General features: G+C 42.6%; 1 protein-coding gene across 1 annotated transcript in view; it reads left to right on the forward strand.

Annotated features, from left to right (window-relative positions):
* The first annotated feature begins 675 nt into the window (after positions 1–675).
* Sucla2 (succinate-CoA ligase ADP-forming subunit beta) overlaps positions 676–13,372 on the forward strand; it is a 35,488-nt gene continuing 22,791 nt past the window's right edge. Inside the window, exons 1-4 of the mRNA XM_041677646.1 lie at positions 676–820; positions 7,548–7,728; positions 11,616–11,715; positions 11,847–12,009. Of these exons, the coding sequence (XP_041533580.1) occupies positions 731–820; positions 7,548–7,728; positions 11,616–11,715; positions 11,847–12,009 (534 nt within the window). The 5' untranslated portion in view covers positions 676–730. The remainder of the gene's footprint in view (positions 821–7,547; positions 7,729–11,615; positions 11,716–11,846; positions 12,010–13,372) is intronic.

Here is a 13,372-nt window from a genome sequence, read left to right on the forward strand (position 1 = left end):
TACTTATAACAATTTAAAGATAAGATCTTTAAATGAGAAAGAACATATGTCTTTCTGGGTCCTGGCTTACCTCACTTAATATATTTTCCGGTTCAAAAGTGGTAGTATTTTCTAATTGTATGTGTGTGGTGTTGTATGGATGTGCACGGGGGTGTAGGTGCCTAGGGAGGCCAGAAGAGGGTTTTAGATCTCTTTTTTTCTTTTTGTTTTTTCGAGACAGGGTTGACAATAGCGCCCTTCCTGACGTGGGTGCTGGGAATTGAGCTTACGTCTTCTGCAACAGCAGTACCCGCTTAACCACTAAGCCACCCCTTTCAAAGACATTTTGCTAATGTTTTCAGAGTGTAGTCGGCTTTAGTGATTGACAAACTTCCGAGCATCAGGGCGCTGTCTGTTTTATTTAAGCTTTAGTATCCAAAAGACTCAAAACAAACCTACATTCACCATCACGAATTAACCCCATTTTTAGTTGAGGTCACTAGGGCTCAGGGAAGATATGGCAACGCTGCAGTCCTCTAGGAAATGTTCTGGGGCAACCTTTGAGGCCTAGGTGAAAGTTCTGAGGGTCAAAGTCAGATCTGTGCTTGCCTAACCAGGCCAGTACCGTAGCGACAGGGTTAACCCAAGGCTCCGCCCCCTGGATTGTCCAGGGGTCGAGGGCCCGGTGCGCGGCTGCGGTGGCGGCGTCTGTGCGCCTGCGCGCTGCTGAGGGGACGGGTCGGACTCAGCAATGGCGGCGTCCATGTTCTATGGCCGGCAGTTGGCCGCGGCCGCCCTGAGGAGCCACCGGCCGCAGCCTACGCTGCGGGCCGCCGCCCAGGTAGGTCCGCCTGGCCCGCTTCAGCCTCGGGGGGTCGGCGGCCGGGCGGCGGGGCTGTCCGCGGCGCTGGCACATCCCGGGTGCCTTGCGGGGCGCAGCGGCGAGGCTGCGAGCCAGGAGTGCGAGCCGGCTCTCCGGCAGCTCCGTTCCGCTCCGGCCCGAGTCCTCGGGAGGCCCGGTCCGGCGTCCTGGCTGCCCGCTTCGGCTCCGGGAGCGTGGCGGGGCTCGCCGAGAGCAGCCCGGTGCCGTCCTGGCCGAGGGTCGACGCTTCCGGGCTCCTTTTGGGTAAGGGGGATGCCCTTCAAGTGTACCTTCTCCTCAGGGGAGCTGTCGTCCGGTGGGAAGGGCTTCGGAGCTCCAGCCGAGTCGGCCTGCCCACCCTCCCCAAATAGCCGTGATCGGCCAGCCCGGGTAGTGAGTGCAGGTAACGAGTTTGAGTTTTCAGCTGATGAGCCGGGAGAGTAGGGAAGGGCTCTTTCGGAGCGCTCCGTTTCTGGACAGGCTGAAGTGGTAGTACCGACTTCTGTTTGTTGCTTTGCTTCTTGACATTTAGAGTGTGGCAGATGTTGACCTAAGGTCGTCAGGCTTGTCAGCAGCCCTGGGGTTGTCATTAAGACCAATTGCCATTGATGACGATCTTGTGGCAGAGAGAAGAACTTTGGCCTAAGAGACAGCAGCTGAGATGATGGCTGAGGTTTAATTCCACAGCTGTCCCTTTCTGAAACTGCTAGCTTGTGTCCGCTCTACAACTCAAGGACAGAAGAACGGAGGCTGGGGGTGCTGTGCATTTGGTAGAGTGCCTGCCCAGCATATAAGAAGCCCTGGGTTCCAGCCCCAGCATCCCTAAAATCCTAGCACTCAGGTAGGCAAAAGGATCAGGTCATTGAAGGTCATCATTTTCTACTTAGAGTTCAAGGCCAGCCTAGGCTGCAGGAGACCCTGTCTCAAAAGAACAAAAACAAACTACTTAAACAACAACCAGCCCTATAAAAATTGGTCGTCAGTGTTGATACCTTAAAACTGCAAGAGCAAGATCAGCTTCCTAAGATAGTTCCAGAGTTTTTGGTTATGTTCTGAGGTAACTTCAGGCATGTCTTAGTTGAAAAGATTTAGGCCCTCCACGGCACTTCCTTAAGTAATGCTGCCGAGTTTAGAGAGTAAGGGTTTCATCAACAGGTGGATTTCGTTTTATTGTAATAGTTTATCCGTTTGGAAACTCTGTTAAAAATGCCTTTGCATCTTCCTATGGGATGTGTAATGCGCCGTCTTTGTTAGTGCTCTTTTCCTGCATATATCTTTGAAGTTTGCCAGGAGTCTGACATCTTGCTCTTGATGTGGACACGTTCTCTTAGGATGAAACTTGTTCAAGGTCACACATTAAATTTAGCAATACAGTTCTGTAAAAAGAAATTGTGGGTTTGTCTAGGAATTGTTCATTTTTCTTTTTCCTTAAGTTTCCTTTTTTATTTGATACATAATGTTTTAATTCATGTATACTTATGATCAAATCAGGGTAATTAGTATTTTGTTACCTGAAATAGTTGTCATTTCTTTGTGATGAGAACATACATAGCCACCTTTCCGGTTGATTTTAAAAAAGAAGTACATTAGTGTTTCCCACAGCCACTGCAGTAGAGCACCTAAACCCCCTCCTCCTATCCAACTGTAACTTCTGATGCTGCCCGTCCTTGGGATTGCGCAGGGATTGTATTACTAATAGAATTTAAAACTAAGGAAATTGGAAGTTATAGCAGTTGGTGCTGCAAGGACACAATTTATCTAAATACTTCAGATGTTAAAACTCTTTTAAAGAGCTGGGCATGGTGTTACATGACTTTAATCCCAAGCTTCTGGGAGGCAGAGGCAGGTGGATGGCTGAGTTCCAGGTCAGCTGGTCTATAGAATGAGGATAGGCAGGGCTACAAAGAGAAACCCTGTCTCAAAACCCATCTCCCTCCCAAATAAAACCAACCAAATCAAACTCAAATTAGTGAAAGTGTTCCAACAGTAGTGCAGTAGGTACTGTGATGCTTTCACCTAATTGAGCATCCATATCCCCCCCCCCCCCCCCGCGCGCCCCAAGTTGCCCTGTATAGTCCTGCCTGTCCTGGAACTCCACTAGATGATGCTGGCCTCAACTCACAGACATCTGTTTGCCCTCGTCTCTGCCTGCCGAGTGCTGGGATTAAAGGCGTGTGCCTCTGATGCTGCCACTGATGCTGCCACCACCTGGCTCCATAAGAGCCAAAATCACCTAACAAAAATCTAAGTACTACACATGAGAAGCCCTCTTTTGTTGTTAGCCCAAGAAACTCCCAAAATGTATGCCCTGTTACTGTTGTTGCCCTTGGTTACCTCAAAGAAGTGGAAGGTAAGTCTCGGTTCCTGAAGACACCATGTGCTTCAGAAACATGGCCCAGACATCCCTGATCTGGAACTGCTCCAAATGCCCCCTCCCTGAAGACTGGCTCTCATGGTACCAAAAGGCACCCTGAAATCTTCCCAAAGGAGGGAGACAACCAAGAGTTCTACCCTGCTGTGTTGTCTGTGAACCACACTGACAGCGTGGTACTCTGAGGGCATGCACAGTCGGGGCTCACAGAACTTGATGGTAATGAAGAGGGAGACCATGCTGTGTACTAGAAACCTAGCTACCACTCAGTGCTACTGAAGTCACGGTTATTGGAGGAGAATCAACAACCACTAATATATTAAACCAGCACATTCCTACAACAGTCTATGAACATTTTCCTTGTACCCACAGATAAGTGTAGTCTTCTCCCCTCATCAAGGAAACTTCTCTTGGCAACAGACAGAGACCACTACAGAAAACCACAACCAATCAAAATGCAGAGTTGTGGAGTCCAGTCCCAATGGATACATCTACAGAACATTCTCATACCTGAGTCTCAGGGGACATTGATGAAGAGGGGCCATAATGATTGTAAGAGCCAGAGAGTCAGGATCAGGAAGTTTGTTCTGAGATTGTGTCTTTTAGTAACACCAGAGGCTATACCCATGAGGTCTCACCAACATGACTGCCCAAATGTGAGTTGAACAAGGATGACACCAATGGGCATGCCAAACTGGATGAAGAAAAGCCCACGAGGCCTCCACCTTATACCAAGAACTATAGGCAACTAAGAGAAAGCTGGAAGTGGGAGAGCACATCAATTAGTTGCTCAGTGCTGAACGACCATCCCTGAAAACATACATACATATAGGGATATATTTAGGACTATATATGTATATGTGAATACATATATACATGCAATAACAACTAGTGAAAAAGCCATGAATATAAAGGAGAGAAGAGAGGGGTGTATGGGAGAGTTTGGAGGGAGGACGGGAAAGGTAAGGAATAAATGTTGTAATTAAATTTTAATCTCAAAAATTATACACACACACACACACACACACACACACACATATAAAATGACACTGTTTCATTTTGCTCAGCTACCTGAGAGTAAGTTGCAAGTATCATGGCCCTTCACCCCTAGATACTTATACATACATACATATATACATACACATATATATTCTCTAGGAATGTATACATTTAAGAATATATACATACATACATATATATATATATATATATATATGTATGTATGTATTCTTTAAGAATAAAACTTTTAGCCAGGTGTGATGGCCCACACATCTAATCCCAGCACTCGTAGGCAGAAGCAGGCAGATCTCTGTGAGTTCAAGGCCAGCCTGGTCTACAGTGTGAGCTTCAGGATAACCAGGGCTACACAGAGGAACCCTGTCTTAAAAAGCAAAATAAAACAAAACCAAAACCAAATAAAAAGATAAACATTTTGGAACCCTTAGTATGTGCAGTACCAGCTACCTGGGGACTGAGATGTCAGGATCACTTAATTCCTAGAGTTCTAGACCAGCTAGGCCATCTCAAAATAAACCAGACCAAGACAAACACACCCCAGTCTTCGAGGACTAAGACCTTTTCCAGGTAACCACAGTGCACTCCTGTGCACAGGAATTTCATCACTGAGTTAAAGTGAATGATGTGCAGTTTGGCAGTACCCTTTAGAGTTTATGTTTTAGAAAGTAGCATCCTTTTCTGTGGCATTTCTCTTTGATGTGTGCAGCTAAGGAGGTGCCATCCAGTGACATAGACTGCTGAGTGACTCTTTTTTTTTTTGCTTTTGGGTTTTTTTTGGAGACAAGGTTTCTTTGTGTAACAGCCCTAGCTGTCGTGGAACTAGCTCTTCTAGACTAGCCTGGCCTTGACTCATAGAGATTCACCTACCTCTGCCTCTGGAGTGCTGGGATTAAAGGCTTGTGCCACCACCCAGTTAGAAACTTTGTGTGTGTGTGTGTGTGTGTGTGTGTGTGTGATTGACTTTTTTTTTAAAGATTTATTTTTAATTATGTGATGTGTGACTTTGCATGGGTATGTGTACGTGTGTGGGTGGCCATAGAATCTGATCCCCCCAAAGCTGCAGTTACATGCATCTGTGAGCCATTCAGCGTGGGTGTTGGGAGCAGAACTTGGGTCCTCGAAAGAACAACAGTCTGTGCTCCTAACCCTCTAGCCCCAGCACTGAAGTTTGCAGCATTAGTGGCACACTGTCTCCTAGAGAAACATTAAAAAAAAAAAATGAGTGTGACCACCTTCACTAGGTTTGTCTAGGTTCTTCCCTTCACTTTTATTTTTGAGGTCTAGTTTATGTGCAATAAAATCTACGGTTCGATTCAATGGCTATATTGGTTTTTATGTTTCTGTACAACTCTGAAATCTCCACTGAGATAAGATAGGTAGGTAGCTGGATTGTCAGCTCACAGAGGGCTCCTTGTCCTCCTCCTCCTCTTACTGTTTCTTCTTCCTCATCCCCTTCCCGTGTGTGTGTGTGTGTGTGTGTGTGTGTGTGTGTGTGTTTGTGTGTGTGTGAACTCTTTGTGCACATGGAGTACAGAGGACAACTTACTGGTTTTGGGGCTTGAACTTAGGGTCACTAGGCTTGTATGGCAAGCCACTTTTACCCACTGAACCATGTTGTCAACCTTAGCCAGGCTTTTAACTAGATGAATTAGCAATACATTGCTGTTATATGTGATTGACTTGTTAGGTTAGAGGTGCTCAAACTAGGGTCCATAAGAACCAACTAAATCGCCGGGCGATGGTGGCGCACGCCTTTAATCCCAGCACTCGGGAGGCAGAGGCAGGCGGATCTCTGTGAGTTCGAGACCAGCCTGGTCTAGAGGTTCCAGGACAGGCTCCAAAGCCACAGAGAAACCCTGTCTCGAAAAACCAAAAAAAAAAAAAAAAAAAAAAAAAAAAGAACCAACTAAGTGATTTATTACCAGTTCTAATTTCTTTGAGTCCAGTTCAGATATTCTGGTTTTATAGAGAATCCCATCTTAAGAAACAGTCTTAGTTTTGATGCGATAGTTCAAAAATAAATTTCTTTCATTTCAAGAAACAGACTTTATGTAAAGGTCTTTAAGTCTTATGTTACTGTTTTTTTTATGGGAATTATGTTTTTGTGTGTTTGATTTCATGCGGAAGTAATGGGAGTGTACAGCTAAAGCGTAAGAGTCTGATTTCAGTGCAGTCTTGGAAGATTTTTGTGGCTAATCTGTTCTGTATATTGCCTTGGAGGGTTGTAGGAATTGAGGGTTTTAAAATGAGGAAAGGCAGGGTTTTCATCATCTTACTAGGTTTAGCTTAGACTGACTTCAGGTGTTGGGACTGATAGATGTTAGAGATCTAACTGATGAGTGTGCTTTCTGAGCAGCGGCCTTGGTACAGGAAGCTGCAAAGCTAGCTGCCTCTTTCTCTCTCATTCAGCAGGAAGATATAAGTTAAAGATTTCTTTTTGACATTCTGTTTAATAAGAAAAAATGTGTGTGTGTGTGTGTGTGTGTGAGAGAGAGAGAGAGAGAGAGAGAGAGAGGGAGAGAGAGGGAGAGAGAGACAGAGAATGTGTGAGTGTTCCCAGCAATGTGTGGATACTCACTTTTGCAAGGGATCTGAGGGTTAAACTTAGTTCACGAGGCCTGTACTGCAAACATTCTCTCTGAGCCACCCCTTTGGCCTTTTTGGTGGGTCGTTGTAATTTTCTCTCTGTATGAGCGTTCTTTCTCATTCTTATTGCCAGCTGGCATGTTTGTTTCCTAACTGTCCTTGTGCACAGATACACACTAGACTTTACCTTAAGGATAACTGCACTCTTCTATTTCTAATTCCTGTGTGCTTTAAATGTTTAATAAGAGTGAATGAACATTTAGCATGGATTGGAAAGGGGAGGGGTTTGTAGTTGCATGTTCCCCAAGTCATTCTGCTTTCACATTATCTAATGCCAGGTAGTGTAGATCCCAGAGAAGGGTACAGAAAACAACGTGGGAAACAGTTTAATTTTGTGGAAAAAGATGAGATTGACCTTAGAGCCTCTGAATTTATCATTCAACTAGCCATTTCCTGTAGGCTAGTGGAGATAGGTGGTGGAGCTCAGATGTCAGGTAAGGACTAGGGATGGGTGATGAGGAAGCAGGTAAAAAGTTACAAGGTAACACCTGATATTTAACTGGTAGGCCTGCTTTTAGTTTTACATCGCAATTCAGGTACTGTATCATGTTTGGGTGATTTAATGTATCACTCTATAACCCAATATGAAGAGGCGGTTCATTGTTCTTTCTTTCTTGTAAAACAACTGCCAGACCACTGTCATTCTTAAATATGCCTCCATTCTTTTTTCAGGTTCTGGGAAATTCTGGATTGTTTAACAAGCATGGACTCCAAATGCAGCAGCAGCAACAAAGGAATCTCTCACTGCATGAATACTTGAGTATGGATTTATTGAGGGAAGCTGGAGTCTGTGTTCCCAAAGGCTTTGTGGCAAAGTCATCAGATGAAGTTTATGCAATCGCCAAAAAATTAGGTATTTAAAAACAAACAAACAAATAAAAACGCTTAGTCATCTTGTCACAAACTTGAATAAGATGGAAGCTTTACTTGTGGTTTGATAACTTTTGACATTTGTTTATTTTGGGAGGTAGGTTCTACATTGCCAAGAATATCTTTGAACTAAGATTCTCCTATTTTTACCTCTTAAAAAATGCTGGGATTAGTGATTAGGTGCATGCTACCACATTTGACTTGGCCTTTTTTTTTTTTTTAATTTTTTTGAGAAGGTAGGATTTTACAATTGTTGAAAATTTGCAGTTGTTATAAGATAATTTTGAGCTGTAGTGTAGTGTCTTAGGAACCACTTATATTGGTGATAGGATGTGGTTTGAAACCCTCTTCTTAGCTAGAACAGACTTATGGGGAAAGTGAGTCTTTCTACTTTGTAGTTTGAAGGATGGTGGCTGTGGCGAGGTTATTTTGTTATGTTTTAGAAAAATTTTGGTGGGGAATCTTAACTGTTCATGTGTGGTTGTGGAGAGGGGGCACGGACGTCTTTGCTTCCCATGTGGGAAACAGATGAGTAGGGATAAAGAAGCTGAGCTAGGCTAAGCTCCGTAGGAGCAAGGACCTGCTCACCCAACCATCCCAAAGGCTTAGAAGGATGCCTGATAGGTGTAGGAGGAGGCTGCTTGTTGGTTCCTGGCTGCTCAGCCCCGAAATAATCACACAGAAACCATATTATTTAAATCACCTCTTGGCCCATTAGCTCTAGCTTCTTATTGGCTAATTCTTACATCTTAATTTAACCCATCTCCGTTAATCTGTGCATCCCCATGAGGTCGTGGTCTACCAGCAAAGTTTCAGCACGTCTATGTCCAGTGGTGGCTCCTAGGCTTCTCTCTTACTCCGCCTCCTTTCTCCCAGCATTTCATTTAGTTTTCCCTGCCTAGCTCTGTTCCCCATAGCTCTGCTATAGGCCCAAAGCAGTTCCTTTATTAACCAAAGATATTCACAGCATACAGAGGGGAATCCCACACCAGTTAGGTAATCGGTATGTATTAGAGTTTGTTAAACAGGTTCTGGAGTTGCCCATATTTACTATTACATTCTTTTATTGAGAGAATCCTTAATAACTTCCATTAATTTGTATCTTAAACGAGTTTTGATTTTAGGAAATAAGTCTAATTTACATTTTAAAAGGTTTAGCATGAAAACACAATGGAATAGTGTAGTGTCTGCACATCGTTTCCTGTGTTTGAAGTATGAGCCGTGTTTATGTGGGGAGTAGGCGATCATCTTGGGTGGGCTTGTGCTTACTATGACTTTAGATGTGTTCAGTGAACTTTGTGCTAATTAGCTTTTCACACAGACTACAGAGCAGTTAGTCTAAGTGTTAAACCTAGACTACTAAGAAGTGTTTAAACTTATGCTTACTTTAGCTGTAAAAGCAAGAACACTTTTTAAAAATGAGAATGTTACTATATAAATTCTTTTCAGTTCGATGGCTACTCTTTTCCTGACTTGAGAGTATGACTTTATAGTTTTTATTGTTATAATAAATTTTTTTCAGATTATTCAATAAAAGTTTTGTGAAATACTAATTTTAGTGAAATGCTTGTTAATTATAAATGCAGTAGGGTTTGAATTTGTGTATGGTCAATGTTAGCAGGTCCTGATTTGTTTATTAATGACGTCAGTAAAACTGTACCTATTTCCAAAATATTACTTTCTTCACTTAGTTGAGTTTTTTTCCCTGAAACAATAATTGAAAAACTTTTTAAAAAAGACAAGACGGGCTGGAGAGATGGCTCAGCGGTTAAGAGCATTGCCTGCTCTTCCAAAGGTCCTGAGTTCAATTCCCAGCAACCACATGGTGGCTCACAACCATCTGTAATGAGGTCTGGTGCCCTCTTCTGGCCTGCAGGCATACACACAGACAGAACATTGTATACATAATAAATAAATAAATATTAAAAAAGACAAGACAATTATTTTGATACTTTTATATTTGTGACAACTTTTATGGATTAGGACTTAGACCTGTGAAGGGCAGATGGAAACTCTGACTTTTTAAAAAATATGATACTTTTAAAAAAATTATTTGTGTGTAGTGTGTGTGCCTGTGTGAGTACATGTGTACCACATGTATACAGTTGCCCACAGGGCCCAGAAGACGGTGTGGGACTTCCCTGGAACTGGAGTTCCAGGTGGTTGTGAACCTGCTTTGCTGTGGGTCTTCTGCAAGATCACCAGGTCATCTCTCCAGCCTTGGGAGCTCTGCCCTTGAGGCCAGTGGAAGGGCACTGTCTAGGCTCTCCAGTCATGCCAAGTTTTAAGAAAACGTTTTAGTCTCAATGTTGTGCTTTTAATGCCTTCCAAAGCTTTAGTCTGAGAATTGCTCAAATACTTTTAGTATACTATTGCAGAAATGTGAGTGCCTAATCTTTGAAAGGCAGAGGTTTTTAAATTTATTTATTTATTCTTCTCTCATATTTACATCCCAACCACTGTTTCCCCTCTCTCCTTTCCTCCCAGTCCCTCATCCTGCCTCTCCCCCAGATCCACTCCTCCTCCATTTCCTTTTAGAAAAGGGCAATCTTCCTGGGATATCAAACAAATATGGCATAACAAGTTACAGTAAGACTAGATCCATGCTCTTATATCAAGACTGGACAAGGCAACCCAGTAGGAGGAAAAGGGTCCCAGGAGCAGGCAAAAGAGTCAGAGGCAGCCCCTGCTCCTTCTGTTAGGAGTTCCATAAGAATACCAAGCTATACAACCATACCATTTATGCAGATGACCTAGGTGAAACCCATAAAGGCTCCCTGATTGTCACTTCAGTACTTCAGTTTGAGCCCCTATGAACCCTGGTTAGGTGATTCTATGAGTTGTGTTCTTATGTTGTCCTTAGCTTCTGTGGCTCCTCTTCTGTGGAATTCTCTAAACTCAGCCTAATGTTTGACTGTGGGTCTCTACAACTGTTCCTATTAGTTGGTGGATGAGGCCTCTCTGATTGATGATTGTGCTAGGCTCTGTTCTATGAGCATAGCAGAGTATCCTATGATTCATTTTATTCTCTCTCTCTCTCTCTTCTTTTTTTTGCTAGTCACATTTTGTTCTTTTCTAGGCCTCAGGGATATCCTGCCTCTGGTTCCTGGCCCTCCAGACAGTGTGAGGCGTAGACTCTCTCTTTTGGCATGGGTCTCAAATTGGACCAGTCGTTGGTTGTTACTCCTGCACGTTCTGTGCCACCTGGACCTCAGCACATCTTGTAGGCAGGACACATTTAGGTAGAAGGTTTTGTTGCTGAATTAGTGTCCTATTCCCTCCACTGGAAGCCTTGCCTGGTTACAGAAGATGGCCAGTTGAGGCTTAGTATTTTTCATTACTAAGGAGTCTTTGCTAGGGTCGCCCTTGTAAGTTCCAAGGAGCTCCTATTGCCCTAGGTTTCTACCTTGCCCCCCAAATGTCCCCTCAGTTCCAGTCTTCTCTCCCAGTACTCTCCCTCATTCCCTCCACCCCCACCTGATTCCTCTTGTTTCAATCCCCACCTGTCCCAAGTTCACCCACGAAGTCTGTTCTATTTCCCTGCTCCAGGGAGATCTCCCTCCAGCTTTGAGCCCTGCCTGCTTGTTACTTAGGATCTCTAGGTCTGTGGATTATCCTTTATTTTACAGCTAATATCTACTTATGACTTAGTCCATATCATGTTTGTCTAATCTTTTAATGGCATACATCTTTAAGATGGTGAATGTTCTACTTTTCAAATATGGAAAATCTTACATGGAATGCCTCAGTCTGACATGGCAGATTAATGGGACTTCGTTTAATAACACCTATTAGTGTGAGTGTTCAATAAAATATTGTCTTGCACATGATTCCCCACTTTCTGTGTAATAAAAAGTATTTTTCTTCTAGGGTCAAAGGATGTTGTGATAAAGGCACAGGTTTTAGCTGGCGGCAGAGGAAAAGGAACGTTTACAAGTGGCCTCAAAGGAGGAGTGAAGATAGTCTTCTCGTAAGTCACAGTTTTTAAAAGAAAAGTCTTTATTTAAATCACCACATTGTTGAAAACACTGAGCTTTACTTGTGGTACAGATTTTTTTCACATGGAAAACAGAAGGATTTGAATTCTTTTTCTTATTATAGTCCAGAAGAAGCAAAAGCTGTTTCCTCCCAGATGATTGGGAAAAAATTGATCACCAAGCAGACGGGAGCGAAGGGCAGAATATGCAATCAAGTTTTGGTCTGTGAGCGGAAATATCCAAGGAGAGAATATTACTTTGCAATAACAATGGAGCGATCCTTTCAAGTGAGTACTTGTAGACAAGACACATGAGGAGTTATTTATGACATTCAGTTTCAGAAGTTGAACATTATGTATATGAGGAATAAGAAGTATTATCCATAACGCACACAGAGAATTTATCATTTTTGAAAAACAGTGTGGTAAAATTTGACATGTAATACAATTTTTTAAAAACTGAGCTGGCTAGTGGTGGCTCATGCCTTTAATCCCAGCACTTGGGAAGCAGAGGCAGTCAGATTTCTGTGAGTTCGAGGCCAGCCTGGTTTACAAGAGCTAGTTCCCGGATAGGCTCCAAAGCCCCAGAGAAGCCCTATCTTGAAAAACAAAAACAAAAACAAAACAAAAAACAAAGACAAAAAAAAAAAAACTATCGAAAAGATCCCACTGTAATAACTTAATACTTTGGGTTTTCAAGTTGTTAATGTCCATTTATAATAGCTTAAGTCTCTGGAGATCATAATTGAGTTAATGAACTGAGAAAATTAGTTTCTTGTGTGGCAATATAGTCTTATCAAAACAAAAGTCAGAATAAACAAAAAACGTCTATCTCTTGTCATCGTGTTCTTTTTCCACTTCTGGGTATATTCTGCTTTCCTCTTGGTTATTCTGCTTTCCTCTTGGTTCGGTTTTTCTGTTTGACTAGGTCATTTGGTATGAGTTGAAGGGTACATTAAATAGTGAGTGATGGAGTTTTGAGGGAACATGGCCATTTAAGGAGCATTAGTACTACTGCCTCTATGGAGCCTAACGCTCAAGCATTGAACATGGGAGGCATTAACTTGAGTTACACCCTTTTCCAGACAAGACGCGTGGTGGATATCCTATACTGTATCCTATACTGGCCTTTTGAGCTCAGTAAGTTTTTATAGACTACTTGGTGTGTTAACTAGTAATGTTTAGTTAATACAAGCATGTTAAAATTTTTAATTTTTATAAGCGGTATTTCTTGAGGTATAACACTAGGTGGTAGTAAGAACCCACTTAATGTGATTTTTTTTTTTTTTTTTTTTTTGGTTTTTTGAGACAGGGTTTCTCTGTGGTTTTGGAGCCTGTCCTGGAACTAGCTCTTGTAGACCAGGCTGGTCTCGAACTCACAGAGATCCTACTTAATGTGATTTTAAAAAGCATTCTTTCACTTTTCAGTGGAGGGAAAAGATTGCTCTGTGTGGTATAATTTAATTTTGTAAGTTATTTCAGAAATTACAAGGCACTAATCTCATCACACAGATTTGCAGAAGTTTTATCACTTCCTTTCTTTACACATTCTTTTCCTACTTGGTATACGTGAGTACCTATTGTTGTGTTTGTAAATACCTGGACAAACCAAGGGAGACTTTAGGTTTTGTTTTGCTAGTGAGTGTGTATG

This window comes from Microtus oregoni, unplaced genomic scaffold (assembly GCF_018167655.1).
Source record: "Microtus oregoni isolate MIOR12 unplaced genomic scaffold, Mior012 000001F_ref0000356, whole genome shotgun sequence".
Lineage (NCBI taxonomy): Eukaryota > Metazoa > Chordata > Mammalia > Rodentia > Cricetidae > Microtus > Microtus oregoni.